Below are 22,600 nucleotides of genomic sequence, written 5' to 3' on the forward strand. Positions count from 1 at the left end.
TAAACAAACACACATTTAAGAATATTTCTGTTGCAAATTTCAATAAAACCAAGGGCACACCAGCCCAGATTCTAGGACTGAAGCTATACACTGCCAGGACAGTCTAAGGTCATTGCACAAAAAAATGCTAAAACCTCACTCATTAGTTTCTGCTTCAAAAACTATGATCTGAGCTACATTGTCTTTCTAAAGGATGATACAAGTTGATAATTTTTTATTAAGAGCAGTTCTTTTCCTCAGACAAGCCCTGTATTTTCAAGACATGATAACACATCAAATGTGAAGCTCTTACAAATCCATCCCTGTGTCTGGCAACAGCAGCTGCCACTTCAAAATGAGTCTGGCTTTCCTTATGTTCCTCATTTGAAAATTAGTTCTGAAAATCCAGCGAAAAACAAGCAACCACCTGACCCTAAGCCATTCTGAAAAATACCTCATGCACCAATTGTGTCAAGAAAGGAAGCAGCACTGAAATAAATACAATTCACTCTAAAAGAGCTTGTTCACTTAGTCAAAACAATCAATGACTGAAGTTCAAATGAGACTTCAAATAAAAAGCTGCTGGCCAATCTTAGCAAGAGCTTGATCTTTGACAGATTAACAGACAACTTTTCATTTTCAGCATGGAAACAGAAACACTCTGCAGTAATATTTCCCTCACTTTTCTGTCTAAGCACCAACTGCAAACCACAGAAATCCTGGAGAATTCCCAGAGCATTGCAAAAATCTGTATTACTGATTGTTCTGGTTTGGTGGGATTTTTGGTAGGGGGGGAAAGGCCCCAGGGCTGGCTCTGGTAAGAAGCTGAGAAGTTCCCCCTGCTCCAAAACCAGCCAAGGAGGTATTAGAGGGACAACAGATGCACCTCTGTGATTAACATACAAAAGAACTGAGGTAACACCTGAGGACAGAAGCACTTAAGGGAGAAGAGCTGTACTGGAGAAGCAGAGCAGTGCTGGTGGCTGGTGAGGAAGAAGGGGAAGAAGGTGTCCTAGCAGAAGTTTCCTTGCAACCCATGACGAGACGGCAGGCTGTCCCCCTGCACTCGTGGAGGAACGTGGTGGAACATTCCCTGAAGGTGCCATGAGGGGTGAACCTGGCCAGTGGACTTGGATTTTGTGGCCAGCGGACTCGGATTTGCTGCCAGCATACTCTGATTATGTAGCTTTGGAAGACCCCAGCACCAGGAGAGTTGACTGTTCCCGAAGCAGCCCATGACTCTGTGGGAAGCCTACACTGAAGCAGCTTGCTCCAGACCTCATGGGAAGGGCTCATGAAGGAGAGTTTTGTGGACAACTCTCTGCCATGGGAGGGACCCCATGGGGAAGCAGGGAAGGACTGTGAGGAATCCTTCTTCCTGAGGAGGAAGGAGCGGCAGGAACCACCAGACTGTGAACTGACTCTAAATCCCATCCCCTGTCCCCCTGTGCTGCTGGGGGAAGGAGGAAGACAAACTGGGAAAAAAGTGATTTGGGCCTGGAAAGAAGAGAGGGGTGGGGTAACACAGGCAAGCACTGCCCTTTTTGTTGTCTGCATCCTGTGTATGTTTGATTAGTGTGAAATTAATTTATTATTTTTTCCCCAGTTGAGTTTGTTTTACCTGGATTGCCTGGGACCTTAATCAGTGAAGAAGCCTCTTTGTCCTTTGTCTCAGCCCATGAGCTTTGTCCTCCTCATCCCAGAGTGTGTGTGTGGGGGAGTGGGGGGGGCAGGGCAGTTGCGTGAGCAGCCATGAGGCTGTTCCTTTATTGTCGTGTTGGGCCCAAACCATGACATTGATCCAGCACTTCAGAGCTAGGTTCTAGTTCACGATGCAAGTTCCTGGCCACTCTCACAACAAACCAAGTATACCTGGAGAAGTAGCAAAACATCAGACTAGACTGCGTACAAAGAGCTTTGCTTACCTGCATTTTCCCCAAGGCAGAACTGAACTGTTCTTCAGCAGCGGCCTGGAAAGACCTTGCAACGGTAACTGCATCACCTCCAAGGAGCACCTGCCGAAGCTGTCCTGCTTGGGTTTCTAGGACCGCTTTACTAAGCTTTGTCAAGCCTCTCATGACCATGATGGCATCTCCCGCCATGACTGATGTCTGACCGTGCTGAAAGATGAAAAAGAAAAGTGGGGGGGAAGAAAGCAAGAGGTCAAGGAAGAAGTCTGCAGCCAGTTTCAAGTCACCTAAAAGCCAGTGGCATAGCCTAGACAATCTCTTTCTACTTTGCCAGGTTGCCACCACGAGAACTTGTCTGCAGCTTGGCACACAGGCCAGCCTAAATGACAGCTTGCTAGCTGACCATATCAGGCAAAGTCAGAGCTCTCCTTACAACTGTTTATGAGTTATATCATTACAGGACCTTACACAAATATTTAAGTTACCACTGACCAGGGGAAACAGACAGGTAAATGTCACTGCAGGGATGGTCTTGATTCCTTCCAGATATTTGAAAATGATTAAAAGCATTAGCAGATCCTGGAACATACTCTCAGTGCCTGATAGCATGGATGAAGTGCCCTGACAACTGCCACATCCCCATTCCTGCCCTGGAGCTATGCCTGCTCATTTTACATAGCCAAATTTCTTCACTGCCACTCCAATGAACAAGACTGTCTGTCCTCCAAGCATATTCTGCTCAGTCCCCAACTTGTAGCTCACTCTGATATTTAAAATTGGAAAACTTAAATACACTCAGAACCCACCTACCTACCTACTAACCACAACATTTGCAAAGTACCACATTACAGTGCTAATTTTTTAACTCAGTCACCCCTTCTGTGCAAACGGCACTCTACTTCAGATTCACAGCAGTCTGCGCAATTTCAGCGTCTTCAAATACAAACTGGGCACTGCAGCATGCAGCAGTGTGTCTGAGAACAAATTCCACTGTGTCCTTTGTTTCAGCCTAGAACCAAGCTCAGGCTCAGGACACGAGCTTTCGTACATCACTGTGGTTCATGTGAAAAAAACAAATCAGGAGTGGCTAGGGTGCCAAAACCATTTTGCAAGGGAGATTTTCATCTGCTTGTTTCACTCATCTCCCACACCTTTAAAGCACAGTCAGGGTCACAGTTCCAGGGCTGGTTCAGCTGCACATCCTCCCACCTTTACTGACACAGAAGATATAAGCATGCAGTTGGCACAAGATGCTGACTAAGGTTCAACCTTACCCAAACATCATAATGACTTCAAGAAAAGGTGTTCTGGCTAAAACAGGTACTGAGCACCAATCTAAGGCTACATGTGTTATTTCCTACGTAGGTACATATGTACCAATTAATTTTTAGAGGATAGCCTGTCAACACCCACATATGCACAACAACTGTAAATGTTAATACGGTGAAGTGGTACAAGTTATCCTGAGTCAACAGGTACACACAGCATTACACCCTGCTGCAGATCACAAGCAAGTGGATTCAGTAAACTTCTCTGGAAAACACAAAATCTGTCTTAGAAAAATGTCTTCTTTATCACTCATGCAGGAGGATTATGGACTGCTATAGCTAAATTTCTGAGTAAGTACACCGTTTTACTGCAACCATACAGGAGGTACATGTATTACTACAGCTGAACTTCAGACACGCATTGTTATGTAAATGCAGGGTAAACCCCAGCTACTGGAACATTTATTCAACAAATGTTAATCAGGGATCATAATCAGCAACAACCACTGTAGCCAGGAAGTGAGTATTCTAAGTTACATGCTTTAAGTATGGTTGTTAGGAGAGTCAAGTGTTCGCAATGAATTTGGGCTTAATGGGTTAGCTGTAAAAAATTAAAATCAAGCCTACCCAGGTCATTATTCTTTAGTTATCTTTACTAGACCTATCCATATGCTCCACACCTGCAAGAAGTGTTACTCCTGAATCTCTCCAAAGCTTCAAGACTAAGGCTAGTTTCCATGTTGTATAATGCACATTTAAACTTGAAAGCTGCCTGACAGGTAAGGAAATGTACTCTGGCAACAGGAGGTGTTTTTTTTCCCCCCACATCTTCACACTGGAAATTTTCACATGGATCTCACTCAAAGCATTTGCAAGTGGTCCCTGCAACTCCAAGCAAGGCCAAGAAATCAGCCAACAACCCAGTACTCTCCTAGCTGAAATGAGACCATTCAAAGGTTGCCACTACTAAGAAAGAAGTGCTTTTGTAGTCTCAAGTATTAGTAGCACAGGAAAGCTTGAGCATGAAAAGTTGAGTCCCTCCCTTCCAAGAAAACCCATGGAAGTTAATGCAATATACACTCAGCACACGCAAAACCATTCACTTTTAACATGGATTCTTTCTAACCAACAATACTAAAACCATATCTTCCTCTAATCCAAAACCAGCAGCACTTATCTTGAAGTGATGGTTATGATATGCTAAATGCGCTTTAAATAAATTAACAAAATTTCAGGGAAGCTAACGCAACCACAAATAAAAAACACACAGAGATTAACAATATTATCACAGCCAGAAGAGGAAAGCATGAAAGAAAATACATTACAAATAATTAAGAAGGGAAAATACTATAGATAAAAAAAATAACAAAGAATTAGGAAAATTAACTTTTTTCTTCAATGAAAAAGCAGTTAAGCACAAGCAAGGAGAAGAGACAAAAACTGATAGAGGAAGCACAGACTTCCAAGAAGACTGATACATATCCTCAGCAATACACCTGTGTTAATACCCAGTTGCAGACAGCAGACAAGGGTTGTATTTCCCCCCCATTGTTCTGTTCATACTCCTACTCAATCTATCAATGAACACTGCAAGCAAGCTCTATCAAGAACAGATTCAAGGAGTGGTTTCAAACAGAACTGGTCTGAGTATACAAAGCCTGTATCACACTTGACTTGTCCCCTGAGGACTCATTATCTAGCAGCAGCAAAGTAAAGCACTGCTGGCACTGAGTATGGACAAGCTGGTCATGTCTACAGAAACTGTCAAGAGTGCCTGCTAACCTGGATTGAAGAAGGTTGACAAGTGGCAATTAGGAGGTATTTTCTAAGACTAGGTAGGGTCAGAGTTTTTATATAGTAAACTTCTCATGGTTGAATGACTCTCTGGAAAAAAACCACACCTTCTAGGATGAGGAAGCTAGAGCCAAGCTGTCTCAGACACTGAACCTGTTGTAATGAACAAACTGAATCAGTGTCCGAGATGCTCCTATGTGCAGAAGGATATATCACTCTTCGTTGCTGGAGCATAAGTCTGTACTGTCTGGTCGGATTTGAGGCTTCATGGATACACCCATGTGGCATCACTCTTTAAAAATCCACACTGAACTGTGACACAAATATATGACACTCATACACTCATTGTGGGCAACAGGAGAGGTGCCTAAGGATTGGAGGATAGCAAATGTCACTCCAGTCTACAAGAAGGGCAAGAAGAAGGACCCAGGTAACTACAGACCAGTCAGCCTCACCTCCATCCCTGGAAAGGTGATGGAACAACTTGTTCTTGGCACTATCTCTAGGCATATCAAGGGTGAGGGGGTCATTAAGAGCAGTCAACATGGTTTTACCAAAGGAAAGTCATGTTTGACCAACCTTAAAGCCTTCTATGAGGAAATTACTAGGTGGATAGATGATGGTAGAGCGGTAGATGTGGTATACCTTGATTTCAGTAAAGCATTTGACACAGTCTCCCACAGCATCCTTGTAGATAAGTTGACCAGGTATGGGTTTGGAGATCAGGTAGTGAGATGGATCAAGAACTGGTTGAAAGGAAGGAGTCAGAGAGTTGTAGTCAATGGGGCAGAATCTGGTTGGAGGTGTGTGAACAGTGGAGTCCCTCAGGGGTTGGTACTGGGACCGGTGTTGTTCAACATCTTCATCAACGACCTGGATGAGGGTATAGAATGTACCCTCAGCAAGTTTGCTGATCACACTAAGCTGGGAGGAGTGGCTGACACACCAGAAGGCTGTGCTGCCATTCAGAGGGACTTAGACAGGCTGGAGAGTTGGGCAGGGAGAAACATGATGAAGTTCAACAAGGGCAAGTGTAGAGTTTTGCATTTGGGGAAGAAAAACACCATGCACGAGTACAGGTTGGGGGCTGACCTGCTGGAGAGCAGTGTAGGAGAAAGGGACCTGGGAATCCTGGTAGACAGGAGGATGACCATGAGCCAGCAATGTGCCCTTGTGGCCAAGAAGGCCAACGGCATCCTGGGGTGCATTAGAAAGGGTGTGGTTAGTAGGTCAAGAGAGGTTCTCCTACCTCTTTATTCTGCATTGGTGAGGCCGCATCTGGAGTATTGTGTCCAGTTCTGGGCCCCTCAGCTCAAGAAGGACAGGGATCTGCTTGAGAGAGTCCAGCGCAGAGCTACAAAGATGATTAAGGGAGTAGAACATCTCTCTTATGAGGAGAGGCTGAGGGAGCTGGGTCTCTTTAGCTTGGAGAAAAGGAGACTGAGGGGTGACCTCATTAATGTTCACAAATACGTAAGGGGTGAGTGTCAGGGAGATGGAGTTAGGCTTTTCTCAGTGATGACCAGTGATAGGACAAGGGGTAATGGGTGGAAATTGGAGCATAGGAGGTTCAAGGTGAATATACGAAAAAATTTTTTTACTGTGAGAGTGACAGAGCACTGGAACAGGCTGCCCAGGGAGGTTGTGGAGTCTCCTTCACTGGAGACATTCAAAACCCACCTGGATGCGTTCTTGTGTGATGTGCTCTAGGTGACCCTGCTCTAGCAGGGGGGGTTGGACTAGATGATCTTTCGAGGTCCCTTCCAACCCCTAAGATTCTATGATTCTATGATTCTATGCAGTGACCACCTGCCTCACAAGCCACTGTCCTCTAGAGACTAAATGTAGCACACTTCCTCCCTTCTTCAACACACTAAACAATAGGACTGAAGGTTTAAGCTAGTATAGTGAGACACTAAGTGTAACAGAGGCCAATAACAGACAAAATCTCAAAGCAGGCAGCAGACAAATTCTTAAATTTTTACTCTTTCCAAAACATATCTGTCCATTCATTCCCCTTCTTTTCCACACGCTAACATGTAGACTAGCTTCTGGCTCCATGCGTTGTCCTGTTTTGAGCCAGGATGAAGCCAATTTTCCTTCTACTGTTTTGTTTTTTTTTTTTCTTCAATGAGCTCTCTTTTAACTAGCAGCAAGTTTTCCAGCTAGTGGACTGATAACACTGGAATGTTTATGTTACTGCTGAGATGCCAAGGGCACTTTGCTCTACTGGTTGAATCTGTGGCCTCAAATGCTGCTAAAGGAGCAGAAGAGTCATATCTGTAACCATCCCGCAGGGAGGAGTGGACTTAGACAGCAAAATATACCAAAGTATTCCATTCCATGTATCTTTGTAAGCTCGATATAAGGTCAGGGATCACGGAAGTCAAGCCCCTTCCTTTTTCTTCTTCCCTTCTTTTCCATTCATGGCCAGCATCCAGGGAGGACTCTGTCTATCCATCACTGCTGATCCCCAGGCCTGTGCATTCCTGACCCTCATAACTCTTTCCTCAGCTCCTGTCTGCTCTGCTGCTCTCTCCAGCAGTGCGCCAGGACATTTCAGAACTGCTCACAGCTCAGGAGTTGCAGCTGACCCAAATTTTAACCATGCAGGGCACTGAACAAACTACATTTTAAAAGGAGAAAGCTGCCACCATCCTTTAAATCTGTGCACAAAGCAGTTTGCCAATGTCATTTAAAACAAACACCTTTGAAAGACAGGCAGAACTTATTTACTCCCTAATCATTATATCAGCAGTACATGCACTGATAAAAGTGGGCTGCTTGGCAGACAAATGCATCTTTCCACCAAACTTCGGAAGGCTTAGTACTTATTTCTGGTAAATTACAGCTAGTTCAAAACCCAGTACAAGCAATTTTCCTCATAAATGGCTTGACACACAACACAAGAGTGAGAAGAATGCTTGGACACTTGAAAAGTAAGCACAGTCTGCTTTATTTTAGGTACAGATACATCAAGGCAAAGTGAATGCTGTGGACTGACTGGTCTCTTCTTTCTGAAGAACATCTGGGGGCATGCAAAAAAATAGTCACAGCCCACGTGCCTGGAATTAACACTCTTTTTCTACCCCAGCCATGGATCTAGAAATAATTCACCCACAATTAAGACCCTAGCGGGAGAGCACATTGCCTCATTACAGGCCACTTCCTCTGCTGATATGCCTTGACATAAAACACTAATAAATTACATCTCAGGTGCATGTTGTTTCCCATTACACTTGAGGTGGATCCAACTCAATTGCTGCAATTTTAAGGCCATTTTAAGGCCACTGGTCACTTGCTTTCCCTCCCCTTCTCCTGGGAAACAAGTATTTGCAGTCAGGGAATAAAACATGTTCCTTTTACCTCATTTGTAGGCCTTTAAAATTTACTATTTGGGCAACAAAGATTTGGGCCATTAGGCCAATCTGGAGTTGTTTCTAACATCCTATCTTTATATTATCTATGTTACCAAGAGGTAACATACCAAGGGAGGAAGAATGAAAGAGGACAAGGAAAACTCAAAAGTTTTCTTCTGTTTATGCATTGGGCAGTGCTTAGAACAAGCCTGTTGCACTGCATCCTCTATGTGGCCATGAATAATTCTGATCAATTCTGTGACCAAAGTTACTTCCCATGCATGTGGATCTTTCATCCAGCAACAACAGAACTTTAAAATCAAAATGGAGCATGACCACAAAACATACATAATACTAACATTTAGGCAGATGCCATATCTGAAGCATATACTCAAGATAAAAAACTACAAGCTGAATTTACACCTTTATTTGGGTTTATAGCAAGCATACACAAAAGCAAAGTTCACCAGATCTAAGTCACTCTCAGTGTTGGCATACAGCATCACTTTAAAAGACAAATCCCCCACATCCACATGGAACAACTCTAACCAGCTGTATTTATGAAAAGGTTGCACTAAAGCTCTAGGCTGATCAAATCTAAACACTGTGCTTCCAACAAAAACTGAACATTACAAACATCTTTCACCCCCCAGTTTGCAGAGCAGCTCTACATTCTCACAGCATCACTTCACCAGTTAGGGCAGAAGAGACCACTAAAGCTCAGCTGCCTGTCTGGTGCACAGCTCCACAGCATTAAGCTTTGCACAGGTAACCAACAGATCTCCCCACTGGCCTCATGCTCTGAACTGGAATGGAAAGTATAAATGAGCAAGGTTAACAATTTGCAGTTAATTTTATTTTTATATATATATACACTGTTATTTTAAATTGTTTTTATTGGAAGTGTTAACTTTCTGAAAGCACACTAAGTCCAACTTAAGAATTGGAAACTAACAAAAAAACCTATGCCTCACAAAAAAGTACAGATTCCTTTAGACTCAAGTACACCATTACTTAAGACAAAAATTTTGAGGAAAAAAAGCAGCTCTTCCTTTTGAATTTAAATACACATCACCGTTCACTCATAGATCTTAAAAAGCTAAAGAAAAGGGGACTGATATCAAAGTTCTCCTTGGGAAGAGAAGTTGTTATATATCCAACATTACACTACATGTTATCAATGGGGTTGGGAACAGAACCATAGCTCTCTCCAGAGTACACAGATCCTTACAGCACAACCTATACCTAAGTGTCCTTAAAATATATACCCCTAAAAAAAAAACAAACAAAAAAAAAACAACACAAAAAAACCACAAACAAACAACAAGAATGTATAGCCAGTTTTCTGGCTCTCTTAACAGTCCATTATTAGCAATCATATCTAAATTATTAAATGCCACAACAGCAATGGTTTCTAGTCAGAACCTTTCTAATTATAGGCTTCTGGAAAATGAGGCACACCCATAACCATACTGCTCTCCTCAGGTATAAGCAGATATTTTGCTTATTATTCCTGTTGTACACCAGGACAGAACCATGCACACTATGTCTAGGATTAGCGTTTGTCACTATGAGGTGCCCGTGCATGTCTCTCCAGGTGGCATACACACATGCTCTGCTCACATAGTGAATATCCCTTCTGCTATCATCATGAACAGCAGGTCAAACACCACAGCCTCCCGTGATCGATCCTGTAGGCATACATGTCTATATGGATGCCATTATTTCAACTTTGCCCTGGAAGCTAGCTTTAAGTTCAAATTTAGTAACTTACAACACATTCTGGTCTATTAATAGCCTCCTTACATACCATCATCCCAGCTACAGGAGATCTCTTTTCTGGCTGTGCCTAAGCCTCTCAGTACGAAGAGGGAAAAATAAGATGCAAGAAGAGGACCAGAAACAAAAAAGACTAATTCAAGGAGATATAAATAGATCTCTGTGCTGAAGAGGAACACGGTCTATCAGAGTCTACAGATCCTAGATTAAAGCTCTGCCACAATTCTCAAACAAGTTACTTGTGTCAGTTCCTACTCACCACACAGAGGTATTTTTGACACTAGGGTAAATAAGAGTAATGAGCACTATATTTCACATAATTAGTACTAAACCTAATCTGCAAGCTCTCCTACCTGATACAGAATCTGTATTCTACAATTATTTATGCTTTTCTGGTATAGTTTTATGAAATTATATTCTACATAACACAGAATAAACATTTTGCTCATCCAAACTAGAAGAAGCAAAGTTTTAAGCAACTTACATAGGTGCCTTTGAAAATTCCAAACCTCTGGGAGCCTTTGAAAGACCAAGCTCCACAAAGCTTTGGTATGCAATATAAATTTCTAGGCTTACCAGTTTTAGAAGAGTTCTCTAAAAGAAACACTTGATCCACTTGCAGTTAACTGTCTAGTCATTCTTCCTTCCATTGCTTTCCTAGTCCTGATTATTATCTTGATGAGCACTCAGATCACATCAAACAAGGATTTAATACTTGTAAATTACACGATTCAGACAGTATAAGAGCAGTAACATTTCAGGATACATGATGCCCTTTTATGGTACATCTGTTCAGCACATCCAAAAAACTAAAGTGTGCAACTGGTGAAAAAGGGGATGTGAATAGCCACAGAAGGGCTACATAAGGATCTCATTTATACACAAAGCCAGGACATGCTGTAGAGGCCAAACAAACACGGTAAGAGAATGTTGTGAGTGGAAGCTATCACCTGCAAACATAGAACAGCTCTAGGACCACCTACACCACAAGGAGATCTTCTTTTGTGGGGACTCTACATATAGAATCTACAGAGTCTTTAAGAAAACAACAGCCTTATGCTGTTTCCAGGAAAAGAAAAAAAAAACAAAACCCACACCTTTTTTTAAAATCTGTATATGTGTGTAGACCTATTTAAGCAAGAATATAAATCCGTAACGTTTCTAGAAGCCAATTCCATAGCTAAGTTTTCCAGAGCAACTAGTGTTATTTTCTACACTGTCAGAAGCACATAGAACAGTTCAGAAACAGAATAACTAGAAATGTAAGACGACTGATTTAGCTCTACACCTCTACTGACAAAACACCAAACACCATGAAAACAACGTGCAGAGTGCAAAGAAAGGGCAAAACTTGCATATCTTGTTCTTTCTTGGTCTTTCTCCATATTGGTTTAACTTTGCCACCTACTGTAATGGAGATATGTGTGTGTGAGGAGGAGTGAAAAATGTAAGTGGCATTTAAAAAATACAGAGCGTCTTTGAATCTAAAAATAGTCAATAAAATAAGCTTTTGCTGCTGGGTGGGAAAGCAGACTGACTGAACCCCCTCACTCAAACTACTGTGTTTTACTTACTTGCATTAAGCAAGTAAGCTTTCATTCTGTCTCTTATATGCGAATCACTTAATTTCTTTTTCAGGCACTGAAGGAAAGTACATACTCACAGAACAGACAGTAATTTAGCACTTTTATTTAAAAAAAAAAAAAAAAGCAGAGAGAAAAGGTACTCTTCTCCTGGAGATGCTCTGCCCAAGAATACATAGCTCAGTGTGACAAAAGCCTCCTCCTTCAGACATCTTTCTTAAGGAGTTTTAGAGGAAGGAAGCCAAAAGACTTGCATACACACAAGAGACAGGAGGCCTAAGTACTGCTTCAGACTCCCTACCTCCATCCTAAGCTGAACTGTTCACCTACCAGTACAGGCTTAAGGAGTAAGATAAATGCTTATTCATGCATCAAGCCAAGTCCTGAGATACCTTCAGCAAGCCAGATGGACCAAGCAAGCTGACACATGCACACTAACACACAAGATACATGACTACAAGACGCACACCATCCCTAGCATCCTTGTTAAAACAATTTTTAAAAAAACACCCCGCATAGGAAAAACAAACCAGTCTTTACCTACCAAAAAAGCTCTATAACTAATGAACCAGTTTAACATGAGTGAAATTAAGAAGCAGGAATTTAACTGCTGTCTCTTGTTGCTCTCAGTTTCTAGAAAAAATAATACAGCCTGACAAGCAGGGAGTGAAACAACAGACTGCCACTTGTCTGTAAAAGGACTACTGGAGGACTAGAAGCCAGAAAAAGTTCTGTTATTGCTGCACGGGTGCAATATGAGCCATAATTAACCTGCTCTAAATATGACAAATGAAACAACCAGAGCTTCATTGCATAGCACTGCACAGAATTCTCCTTGACAGCAGTGAAGCATAGTCATCAACACTCAGATGGTAATCATGCATGAGAATTCTCCACATCTTCTGACCTTTTCTTCTACTTAACACACCACTTTATTTTTAAAAGGGAGACACTTAAAACACAGCAGGTCGCCTATTCTCCCCTCACCCGCCCCCTCCACCCCCCCATCCTCTTGAGTAAGACTGAACAACACACAACTGTTTATTCTAAGCCTATCTTAGTTTACCAAGGTCATTGCTAGCTAGCAGCAAAGAAATAGCATTTACAAAAAGAGAAATGAGTCTCCTGATCTAAGAGTAAACAAACTGGTAAGCACATGAACTGCAGCTATTTTTTTTCCTTCTGATGATAATATGAAAAGAGCCAAGTTCTTTTTATACGGTGCAGAAATGTAAGAACACCTATATTCTGTTTAAATGCCGATTTGCTTGCAGCCTTTAACTCGAAGGAATGTCTGAATCCCTTCAGAAATCTTTTACTGAACTACTATTGACTTTGGGCAGTAGCATTCTGCACCCAGTGCTAAGAATTATTTGGCATATGCTTAAAGAATACAGCCCAGTTCAGAGCGGCAATCTAAAGTCAAGTAACTTGGAAAATAAAGTTCAGAAGTTGTTAGCTTATATCTGTAGTTATTTATAGGTACATTGTTCAGTGCCTGTTTAAAACTATGTACCTCCCATTATCACTGTGTTACAGAGACTCTAACAAGGCTGTCAGCTTGTAGAAAGTCAGATTATTTCCCTGGGTGTCTTAACCAAGCCAGGGGTCTCATGGGCTCGTTCCTCCCATTTTAGCCACAAGCAAGCTCAAAACAGCTAACAGATTCATTTTATGTTCAACGAAAGGCACAAAACAATCCCAGCGACAGTGAGAAGGGAGGTTCTAAATCAGGGCAGCCGGGAATGCAGCACACACAGCACGGGGACACGCTAGGCGTTCTCTTCTGCAATGCCCGTGGCCAAATATACATCTTACAGAGTGAAAAAGCACATTCCACCCTTCCTCCTGAGCAATTTTAGGTTGAACATAAAAAACATCCTGCACACCTGCTTGGGCGATCCCCTAAGGAGGGGGCGGCTGATCGCAGAGGCTGCCTTGCGGCACGGGGAGGCGGGGGGGGCACACGGAGGCCGGGGCTACCCAGCCCTCGGAAGGCCCGCTCCCCTCCCGCTGCCCGACTACAGGAGCGGCGGCCGCAGCGGAGCCAGACCCGGCCCACGCACACTGAACTGGACCCACCCTGGGCGAACGGGCACGGCGACAAGCGCCTCAGCGCACCCCGCACCGCTCGGTCAGTCGCCAGGGCAGCTCGGGCCCTGCTGACCCCGCAGGGCCGGCCCCGGCGGCGCGGCCTCCCCGCTGGCTTCACCGACAAGGGCAGTGCGAAGGCCGCAGCGCGGGCCGGCTGCCGGCCCGCCCCAGCCCCGCAGAGGCCGGACCGGCACTTGCACGGGGCCGCCATTGCCCTTCGGGGTTCGCACACGTCCCCCCGCGCTGGAGCAGCTCCCAGCTCAGCGCGCCCTCTCCGTGCCGGGCACGGGCGTCCCCGCCGCCAGCGCCCACCTCCCTGCCGCGCCGCTCCGTCGCGCCGCGCTACCGAGAACCCCTCCGCTGCTGTGGCCGCTCCCCGGCCCGGCACAACCCAGACAGGCAGAGCCTAACCCCGAGTGCCTCACGCTCACCTGCCGCCGCCGCCCGGACCCCGCTCGGCACCAGCCGCCCCGTGCCCGCGCGCCAGCTTACAGCCCCGGCCCAGGCCCCGCCCCGCCGCGCTCCCACTGGTGGGCGCGCGGGCCCCGCCCCGCGCCAGAAGCAGCCGCCGCCGAGGCCGTCCCCAGCCCGGGCACCGCGGCGCCCCCGCCAATGGCAGGAGCTGGGCCGGAGCGCCGGGCCAATGGCAGGTGAGGAGGGGCCGCGGCAGCTCCCTGGGCCGCTGCAGCGGGACGTGAGGCCCGTGAGGCCCGTGCGGCGGCGGCGGCCGTTGGGCGGGGGGCGGCGCGGCGAGGCGTGAGGTGCGTGCTGCGCGCGGGGAGGCCGGGCGGGCCGCGCTGCGCCGCGCCGGGGGGCTCTGCCGCCGCCGCTGCTGCTGCCGCTGCTGCTGCTGCTGCTGCTGCTGCTGCTGCTGCTGCTGCCGCTGCCGCCGCTGCCGCTGCTGCCGCCGCTGCTGCCGCCGCTGCTGCTGCCGCTGCTGCTGCTGCTGCTGCTGCTGCCGCTGCTGCTGCTGCCGCTGCCGCTGCTGCTGCTGCCGCCGCTGCCGCTGCTGCTGCCGCTGCTGCTGCCGCCGCTGCTGCTGCCGCCGCTGCCGCTGCTGCTGCCGCTGCTGCTGCCGCCGCTGCTGCTGCCGCCGCTGCCGCTGCTGCCGCCGCCGCCGCTGCTGCCGGCAGGGTTGGGCCGGCTCCCGCTGCCCCGGGGCTCCCGGGGCGAGCAGCGGCCGACCCCGGCGGGGTGCCTTATCAGAGGCGGCGGGGTCTCGCCGCGGGCCCGCCCGGCCGGGCGGCGGGGAGTTCGGGTAGGGCAAGGGGAAGCAGGGAGCTGCTCGGGGGGTCCTGCCAGCCCCCCGGGGACGTTCGCGCGCGCGGAGTGAATGCACGGGAAGGCGCGGAAGCCCCGTGCGCAGCCGGCTCCAGGCGAACGCAGGACGAGGGGAGCAGCTCCGTTTTGTGGCGCTCCATGTCCGTCTGAAACGTGGGTGCCGGTGTTTCAAAACATTGGCTTAAAATCGAGATGGATGCTGTTCAAGCATGTGGTGGAAATCGCAGGGTTTTGTGCGTGTTGGAAATAAAAATGGCGCATTGTTTCCTACAGGTTGATTGCAGCGATAAGGTGTCTCACGGATGCTGCAAGGATAGCTCTGTGCTTTGCTGGATGTTCTGATAAGCGCCTGTCTCTGTCAGCAACTTTCCTGTCTGAAAAATAACAATGCATTCTTTATGGTGCATTTGCGACACGGTTGCATTACTGCAGAAGTATATTTGGATGAGGTTTGGCATTTCTTCTTAAAACAAACAGGATTCATAATTCTCCTCTAGTCGCAATGTAACCTACGGGAGTGACCAGCAAATGGCCCCAGGCTTTAATTTCAGCTGTGTCAATTGTTTTGACCAACATTTTCAGCTAACTAGTAGCTTGAGTAGAGCACTTAAATTCACACTGAAGGACCTATATCAAAGTCAGTGGGACTTGTGGGTGCTGTGGATTGTGAAGAAGGAAACTGGATAAATTATCTGCTCTAAGTGAGTATAGGAGTTTAATTCTACACAGCCCATTGCTGACTGTTACTGCAAACCTTCTAGTGTGAAACTCCCTCCCCTCTGTAAAGGGAAATAGTTATCTCCAGCTGCTCATACCAAACATTATTTGGCTGGTTTCTATGAACACACAAAATATTGTTCAAATATTACTTATATTCCTTCATGTTTTGTTTTTTTCTAAATAAGAACACATGCTTCCCACCCAAGCCCCACTCAGCTTCCCAGGTAAGCCATGAGAAGGTTTCTGCTAGGCACTAAACTGACAGCTACAAATAAATTTAGCAAAATTATCACCCAGCAAATACCTGGATTGGAAGCAAACCACAGTCAGTACTAGACAGGCTAGATTTGAACTCAAAAGGTAAAAAATCAGTGCCCTGGGGAAGGCATGTTATTGACTGAACTGTATTACACACAGGTTGTGCATAGACTCAATATGTCTGAAATGGAAAGGCCAAACATGAGAATGAGATAGAGTCTGGATATGTTAAATGATACTAAAACATGTCTGCAGTAGGACAGCAGCCTTGAGAATTTTCTCAGAAAAAAAGCCTAATTTTCTTAATTTCAACACTGACACCTCCAGAAATGCAGCTGGTCTATTTGTGGTTAATTCCATGCTATTTTTTTTCTAAAAGAAACATCATCTTTATCCTCATCTGAAAAAATATATGTATCAGATTTCTTTTTTAAGGACACTCTTTTGTCTACTCCTGTACTGATATTGGATGTCAGTTCTGAGTTTCTGTGTAACATCACTTTGCTTGTGTCAGCTCGGCATTAATGGCAAAATATGTCTTACTCACTGTGCTGAGCACAGAGAACTGCATTGGTTTCTGCATGAACATGCTGTCGTAGTTTGAGATTTAGGCAGAATGAACACAGGATAAAGCTCTCCCCACCTTTCACACACAAACCTGGCAGGATCTTTTCATTTCTACATGGTAAACCAGTGGGTATTTCTGCCGATGCTGTTCAGTTTGCATCACACCTTCTGTTGCCATGCTTTCTGCAGCCTTAAAAGACTCCTTTAACTTGAGTGTAAGTCTGGCTCTTTCTATATTTAGGCTAAAGAAGAGAGAAGTCTGTTTTTCCACCAGATTTAGAATGCAAAGAGGTAGGATTGAAAGCTGGACTGAAGCTTCTGGAAGGAGATACTTTACATCCTTTTTTGTTACTTTTAAGTTCTTAAGGGTAGTAGGGGCGAGACATCCTGAATTCACAATCTAGAATCCAGAGGCTAACTTTTGTGAGGATGGTTGCTTAACTGTGTCCACAATTCTAAATAAAGAGTGGTGTGAAATCCTAAATAAAGTGGTATGCTTTGCATGGTGTATGTCAAGCACTTTGAGAACTGTTTCATGGCAGAAGCCATCCATGCAAGATCTCCCTGTAAACTGGAGAAAAATGGTAAAGGAGGAAAAATGGTAAAAAAGAAAAAATACTGTCAGTATTTGGCATTGGTTTAGTGCTAACAATTATGAGATTTATGGCCCTGAACCCTGGGAAAAAGAAAGGGCAGAGTGCTGTACTTCAAAAATAGACCAGAGGGCATAATTTTCTGCAGAAACATTGTCAGTGGTCTATGTAACAGCTCCATGGTTAGCAGTTCCTGTGGGCCTTGGGAGGTCCAAATTCAGGTTCCCTGTGTGCTTGTGAAGACTTAGAGCATTCCACGCTCACATCAGGACCCTAATTGTTATGCATGCTCTTGCATTCTCTCTCCAGCCTTGTTCATACTCATTATTTTGCTGTACACAATGGGAAAGCTCAGCGAGAGTAAATAAGAATAGACCACTCCCCTATGTCCACCAAAGCCCAGACAATAAATTTAGAGTCTGGCCATGCTCAAACTGTCCCTCACTCAGAGGTGGGAGACGTGGACACGAAGCCTGGGGGGATCTGCCCATCTGATTTTGTGCCCTTCACCAAAGGATTGTAGGTAAGACAGCAGTAACACCAGCTTCATCCCTGCTTTGAATCATGTCAGCATTTGTGTAGGAGCTGATCTGCTAAATGTGCTATGTAGCCACTTGCCAGATAAAGCCCTTCCAAGCAGGGTATATAGAAGAAACCTCTGTCTAAAGACCTAAATGTTGGCATCCATTGATGCCTTAATGCCTCCAGTATGATGTGACAAGATGAAGCTGTTGTAGACTTAGTTTTACTTCAGTGTCTAAATCTAATGTAATTTTTGTGCTATTTGCCTGCATCCTTTTGCAGATGTGTGCAATGCAAATCTGAATTTACAGAGCAAGCCATAGCAGTCCTATGAAAAAACAAGTTTCCAGATTTTGAGAAGTCTTTTGATGACATGTAAGAACAAGAAGTGAACATTATTAAGATATCAGCCACAAGACATCTTTGCCACTACAACTGCCATTTGCTTCTCACATCTTGTTCAATACTGTTATATTCAGTCAAATATATTGAATAAATTCAGTCAAAGGTGCCTGTAAGAAGGCTGGGGAAGACCTGTTCACAAGGACATGTGACAATAGGACAAGGGTGTAATGGTTTGGGCCTAACACAACAACAAAGACAGCCACATGGCCATTCACTCAACTCCCTCCCTCACACACACTATAGGATGAGGAGGACCAAGGCCAACTAGAAACTCATGGGTCGAGACAAGGGGTCTTACCAATTCAGGTCCCAGGCAAAACAAGACCAAACTTGGGGAAAAAATAATAATTTAATTTCACACTAACCAAACACACACAGGACACAGACAACACAAAGGGAAGTGCCTGCATATGTTACCCCACCCCTCCCTTCTTCCCGGGCCCAAATTACTTCGTTCCCAGTGTCTCTCCCTTCTTCCCCCCAGTGGCACAGGGGGACAGGGGATGGGGTTTAGAGTCAGTTCACAGGCTGGTGGTTCCTGCCGCTCCTTCCTCCTCAGGAAGAAGGATTCCTTACAGTCCTTCCCTGCTTCCCCGTGGGGTCCCTCCCATGGCAGAGAGTTGTCCACAAAACTCTCCTTCATGAGCCCTTCCCATGAGGTCTGGAGCTGCTCCAGCCCGGGCTTCTCACAGCATCACAGGCTTCTTCGGGAACAGTCAACTCTCCTGGTGCTGGGGTCTTCCAAAGCTGCATAATCAGAGTATGCTGGCAGCAAATCCGAGTCCACTGGCCACAAAATCCAAGTTCACTGGTCAAGTTCACCCCTTGTGGCACCTTCTGGGAATGTGCTACCATGTTCATCCATGGATGCAGGGGGACAGCCTGCCATCTCGCCATAGGTTGCAGGGAACTTCTGCTAGGGCACCTTCTTCCTCTTCTTCCTCACCAACCACCGGGATCTTCACTCTAGCACTGCCTTTGCCCTCTCCAGCACAGCTCTTCTCCCTTAAGTGTTCCTCTGCTCAGGTGTTATCTCAGTTCTTTCATATGTTAATCGCAGAGGTGCATCTATTGTCTCTCTGGCATCTTAGGAGCAGGGGGAGCTTCTTACCGGAGCCACAGCTGTGGCCCTTCCCCTCTATCAAAAATCCTGCCGAACCAAACCAGCACACAAGGGGTAATGGTTTTAAGCTATAGAAAGGTAGATTTAGGTTGGACATTAGGAAAAAGCTCTTTATTATGAAGGTAGTGGATCACTGGAATGGGTTGCCTAGAGAGGTGGTAGAGGCCCCATTCCTGAAGACACTCAAGGTCAGGCTTGATGGGGCTCTGAGCAATCTGTTCTAGTTGGAGATGTCCCTGCTTATTGTAGGGGTGTTGGACTAGATGACCTTTAGAGGTCCCTTCCAACCCAAGACATTCTATGGTTCTATGATTCTAAATGTCAATATACTTTCTATCTCATCCAAAAACATTAGCATTTCTAGCAAGAATCTTACACCTATAATTATTATATAAATCAGTATTTTATTGAATTATAATAAAAGTATGATACGTGTTATTATAATAATATAAATACTATAATTATATATATGCTCATAACACATACAGTGTATAAATACAATGGAAATTATAATACATTTTAATTATAACTAATAATGAGTCACATTTCCCCAGAGCCTTTTCTTTCCTGACATTGAAGATTATTTAATTCTCAAAATATCCTGATTTTGCAAGTCAGAGACAGGTCAGCACCTTACCCAAGGTCAGTGAGAAAGTCTGACGTAGCAGCAGGAAGAAGTCCTGACTCTGTAGCAGATGCTTTAGCTGTACCAGCCTATCTGTAAGTATCAACTGCCTGCTAATATTTACATGACAAAGGATTTAATGATCCATTTTCATGAGGTGCATCAAGAGCTCTGTGGCAGGTCTGGGGTTGAGGCAGCAAGAAGGGCACCAGGATGGGCAAGTTCAGGGTTCTTTGACTGACTTCTCATAGGGTCACTGTTAGCCTTCAGGTGGGTTGCTTTCCTACACGTCTTTGCTGTCTTCTGAGGAGTCTCTCTGCTCACCATCTAGCAGCTTGCCATGTACTGGGTGGTGGGGAACACCCAAGAAAAGCTTTGGCAGTTCTGATGCTGACTTCTTGAAGAACCTGGTGAAAGCTTGTTTCTTTAAAGCCTCGTACAAAGTGGGCTAAGTTCCCAGAAAGAAGCTAGTCAGTGAGGCTAAACTTCCACTTACAAAAATAGAGAACCAGAGCCTGGAGGGATCTTAGTGCCCTGCAGTAAGGAGGGCTTCACTGTAACAGGAAATTAGTAGGCAGACAACTAACCTGCAGAAAAAAGATTACGGAATCTCAATTATGCAGGTATTGGCCATGTCATTAGGTTGACAAGTATCCAGGCTATTCAGAGATAGTCAGAAATCCTCTTGCACAGGACAGCCCCAAGCTGTTTCTCTGAACACAATAAAATATACATCACCATCCTTCTCCCGTGTTCACACAGCTAACTACAAAGCAAAAGCTGCTCAGAAAATGTTTCCCTTGGTCCTCTTTCTTCAAGCAACCCATGAGGCTCAGATAAGCCACCTTGTGAGGGGTTTTGCCTTTTGTTCACCCATCTTCTTTACAGGGTAATTTATTCAGGGCAGGATAAAATGTCTCATCTGACTATGTAGAATTATGATGTTCCATCCACATATATAGGGATGATGAACTGGAATAACTCAAGTAGAAGTCACTGGACAGGTGGCTTGGTTTAGTAGCTAACTTGTAGGTATTTCAAAACTTTGGCAGGTTTGGTGACACTGTTTGTACCATATGTTATTTACTTGGCTTTATGGCCAAGAATGAGAGCAACAGCCTTATAAAGAAATCAGATCTCTCTGACTCAGTTAGCGGTAGATGCATGTTCAGTGTCATCATAGGATCCTAATGATGAGCTATTTTTGTAATGCTTAGGACTGCTCTGATTTCTGAACTGTGTATTTTCAGCCCAAAGCACTCGGGTATTCTTTGCACTTGTCCCTCCTTCCTTTTTCCCCTCACTGCAGAGGGATGGAGACAAGGCTCCATTTCAGTTAGTCAGTGAGCACTTTATTTTTAAGATGATTTAGTGCTGTCAGAAGGAGACAATGTAGCAGTTCTCAAGAGAAATGTTTTCAGTCCAAGAGGAAAATATGGTGCAAGGATCAGGATGAGTCTTTCACAATTTCCACTCCAGTTTTCTTTCCAGAGTGCTCAGTGAGCAGCCTTGCTCTGCACAGCTGGAAAGGGCAGGGAATGCCAGTGGGGCTTCTAGAGGGCCCCAAGATCCCTGGCTGGGAAGAGGTGGGCAGGGATGGTCACCATGTTCTATGGAGGTGAGAGGACTGCTGAAGGGCTGCTTTGTTGCATAATCATAAAAAAAGACACAAAAACCTTCCATTTTCCCCCTAGGTTTTGCCTTGCTGAGAAAGCTACCTTCACAGGTGCCTCTCCATTCCCCTGCTCACACCACTCACCCATTGTGTCATCCAGAGAGGAGCCACTTTGGGGTAGGGAAGGTGAAAGTTGTCAGACCACAGAGGTGATTTATTATCTCCATGGGTCTGCAGGGAAGAGACCAGCAGAGGCCTGGGAGGCCAGCATTGGTAGCAAAGCTTAAGACTTGAGCATTTATTCTCTCCTGTTAATATCTATCCAGAACAGACTGCTGTGGCTCTTCATAGGATTTGTGGCTCATTCTATATGACTCCAGAGCATTGACTTTGCAGGACTGAACTCTTAATAGCAAGTGGATGCAGGCCCACCAATACTGGAGTTATCTCTAGTAATTATTTGGAGAAAAAGTAGAATTCTACTCTTCAGGCATTTTAGACAGTACTTGCCTGGATTTCTGTTCTCAGGGTGTGAGGCAGATGACAGCCTCATCATCTTTTACCAGGGTTTGCCTGTGCACTCCACAAACACTCAGCTCAGTAGGCTGGATAACATGATTTTTCTCTCCAGCTGGAGAAAAACAAGTGTTGTTAAGTATTTTCTCACAAACTGGAAATTTACATACAGATACCTGGATTTTTTTTTCTCTCTAGATTATGAAAGAAAACAAAACTAGGTGTTATTCTCTAGATTGGGTGGTAACAAGCCACAACAAGCCAAAGCAAAAATGTGTTCATCACTGACAGAAGATTGCTAGAAATGCAGCACATCATGCCTACCTCACCATGCCACACATATGCCACCATGCCATGCTCTGCTGTGACTCATGCCACCCACCATTCCCTCAAAACTTTGCCACATGGGTCTCAAGTGGGTACAAGGTGCTTTGGAACATTGAGACAAGACATGGGGGTGGAGTTCATTGAGAGAAGGACAGTGCTAGGTGGAGAGGCTGCAGATAGCACAGATAGAAGAAAATTATACTAATCCCTGCCTTTGAGTATTGTGTGGGACAGTATAGGGCAAGGACAGGCACCTTGCCACTGCCACCTTAGCAATTAAGG

General features: G+C 45.2%; 1 protein-coding gene across 2 annotated transcripts in view; it reads right to left on the reverse strand.

Moving 5' to 3' along the window:
- The window catches only part of COQ8A (coenzyme Q8A), a 44,297-nt gene extending 30,033 nt beyond the window's left edge, over positions 1–14,264 (reverse strand). The window contains exons 1-2 of one of the 2 annotated variants that reach the window (XM_051615595.1): positions 14,198–14,264; positions 1,905–2,099 (exon numbers count right to left, since the gene is read on the reverse strand). In XM_051615595.1, coding sequence (XP_051471555.1) covers positions 1,905–2,081 — 177 coding nt within the window. In that variant the 5' untranslated portion in view covers positions 2,082–2,099; positions 14,198–14,264. Of the gene's footprint in view, positions 1–1,904; positions 2,100–12,216; positions 12,268–14,197 lie in introns of those variants that run through there. The other variant, XM_051615594.1, reaches the window with a different exon arrangement.
- Positions 14,265–22,600: the final 8,336 nt, after the last annotated feature.

The sequence above is a fragment of the Apus apus genome, chromosome 3 (assembly GCF_020740795.1).
Source record: "Apus apus isolate bApuApu2 chromosome 3, bApuApu2.pri.cur, whole genome shotgun sequence".
Taxonomy (NCBI): Eukaryota; Metazoa; Chordata; class Aves; order Apodiformes; family Apodidae; genus Apus; species Apus apus.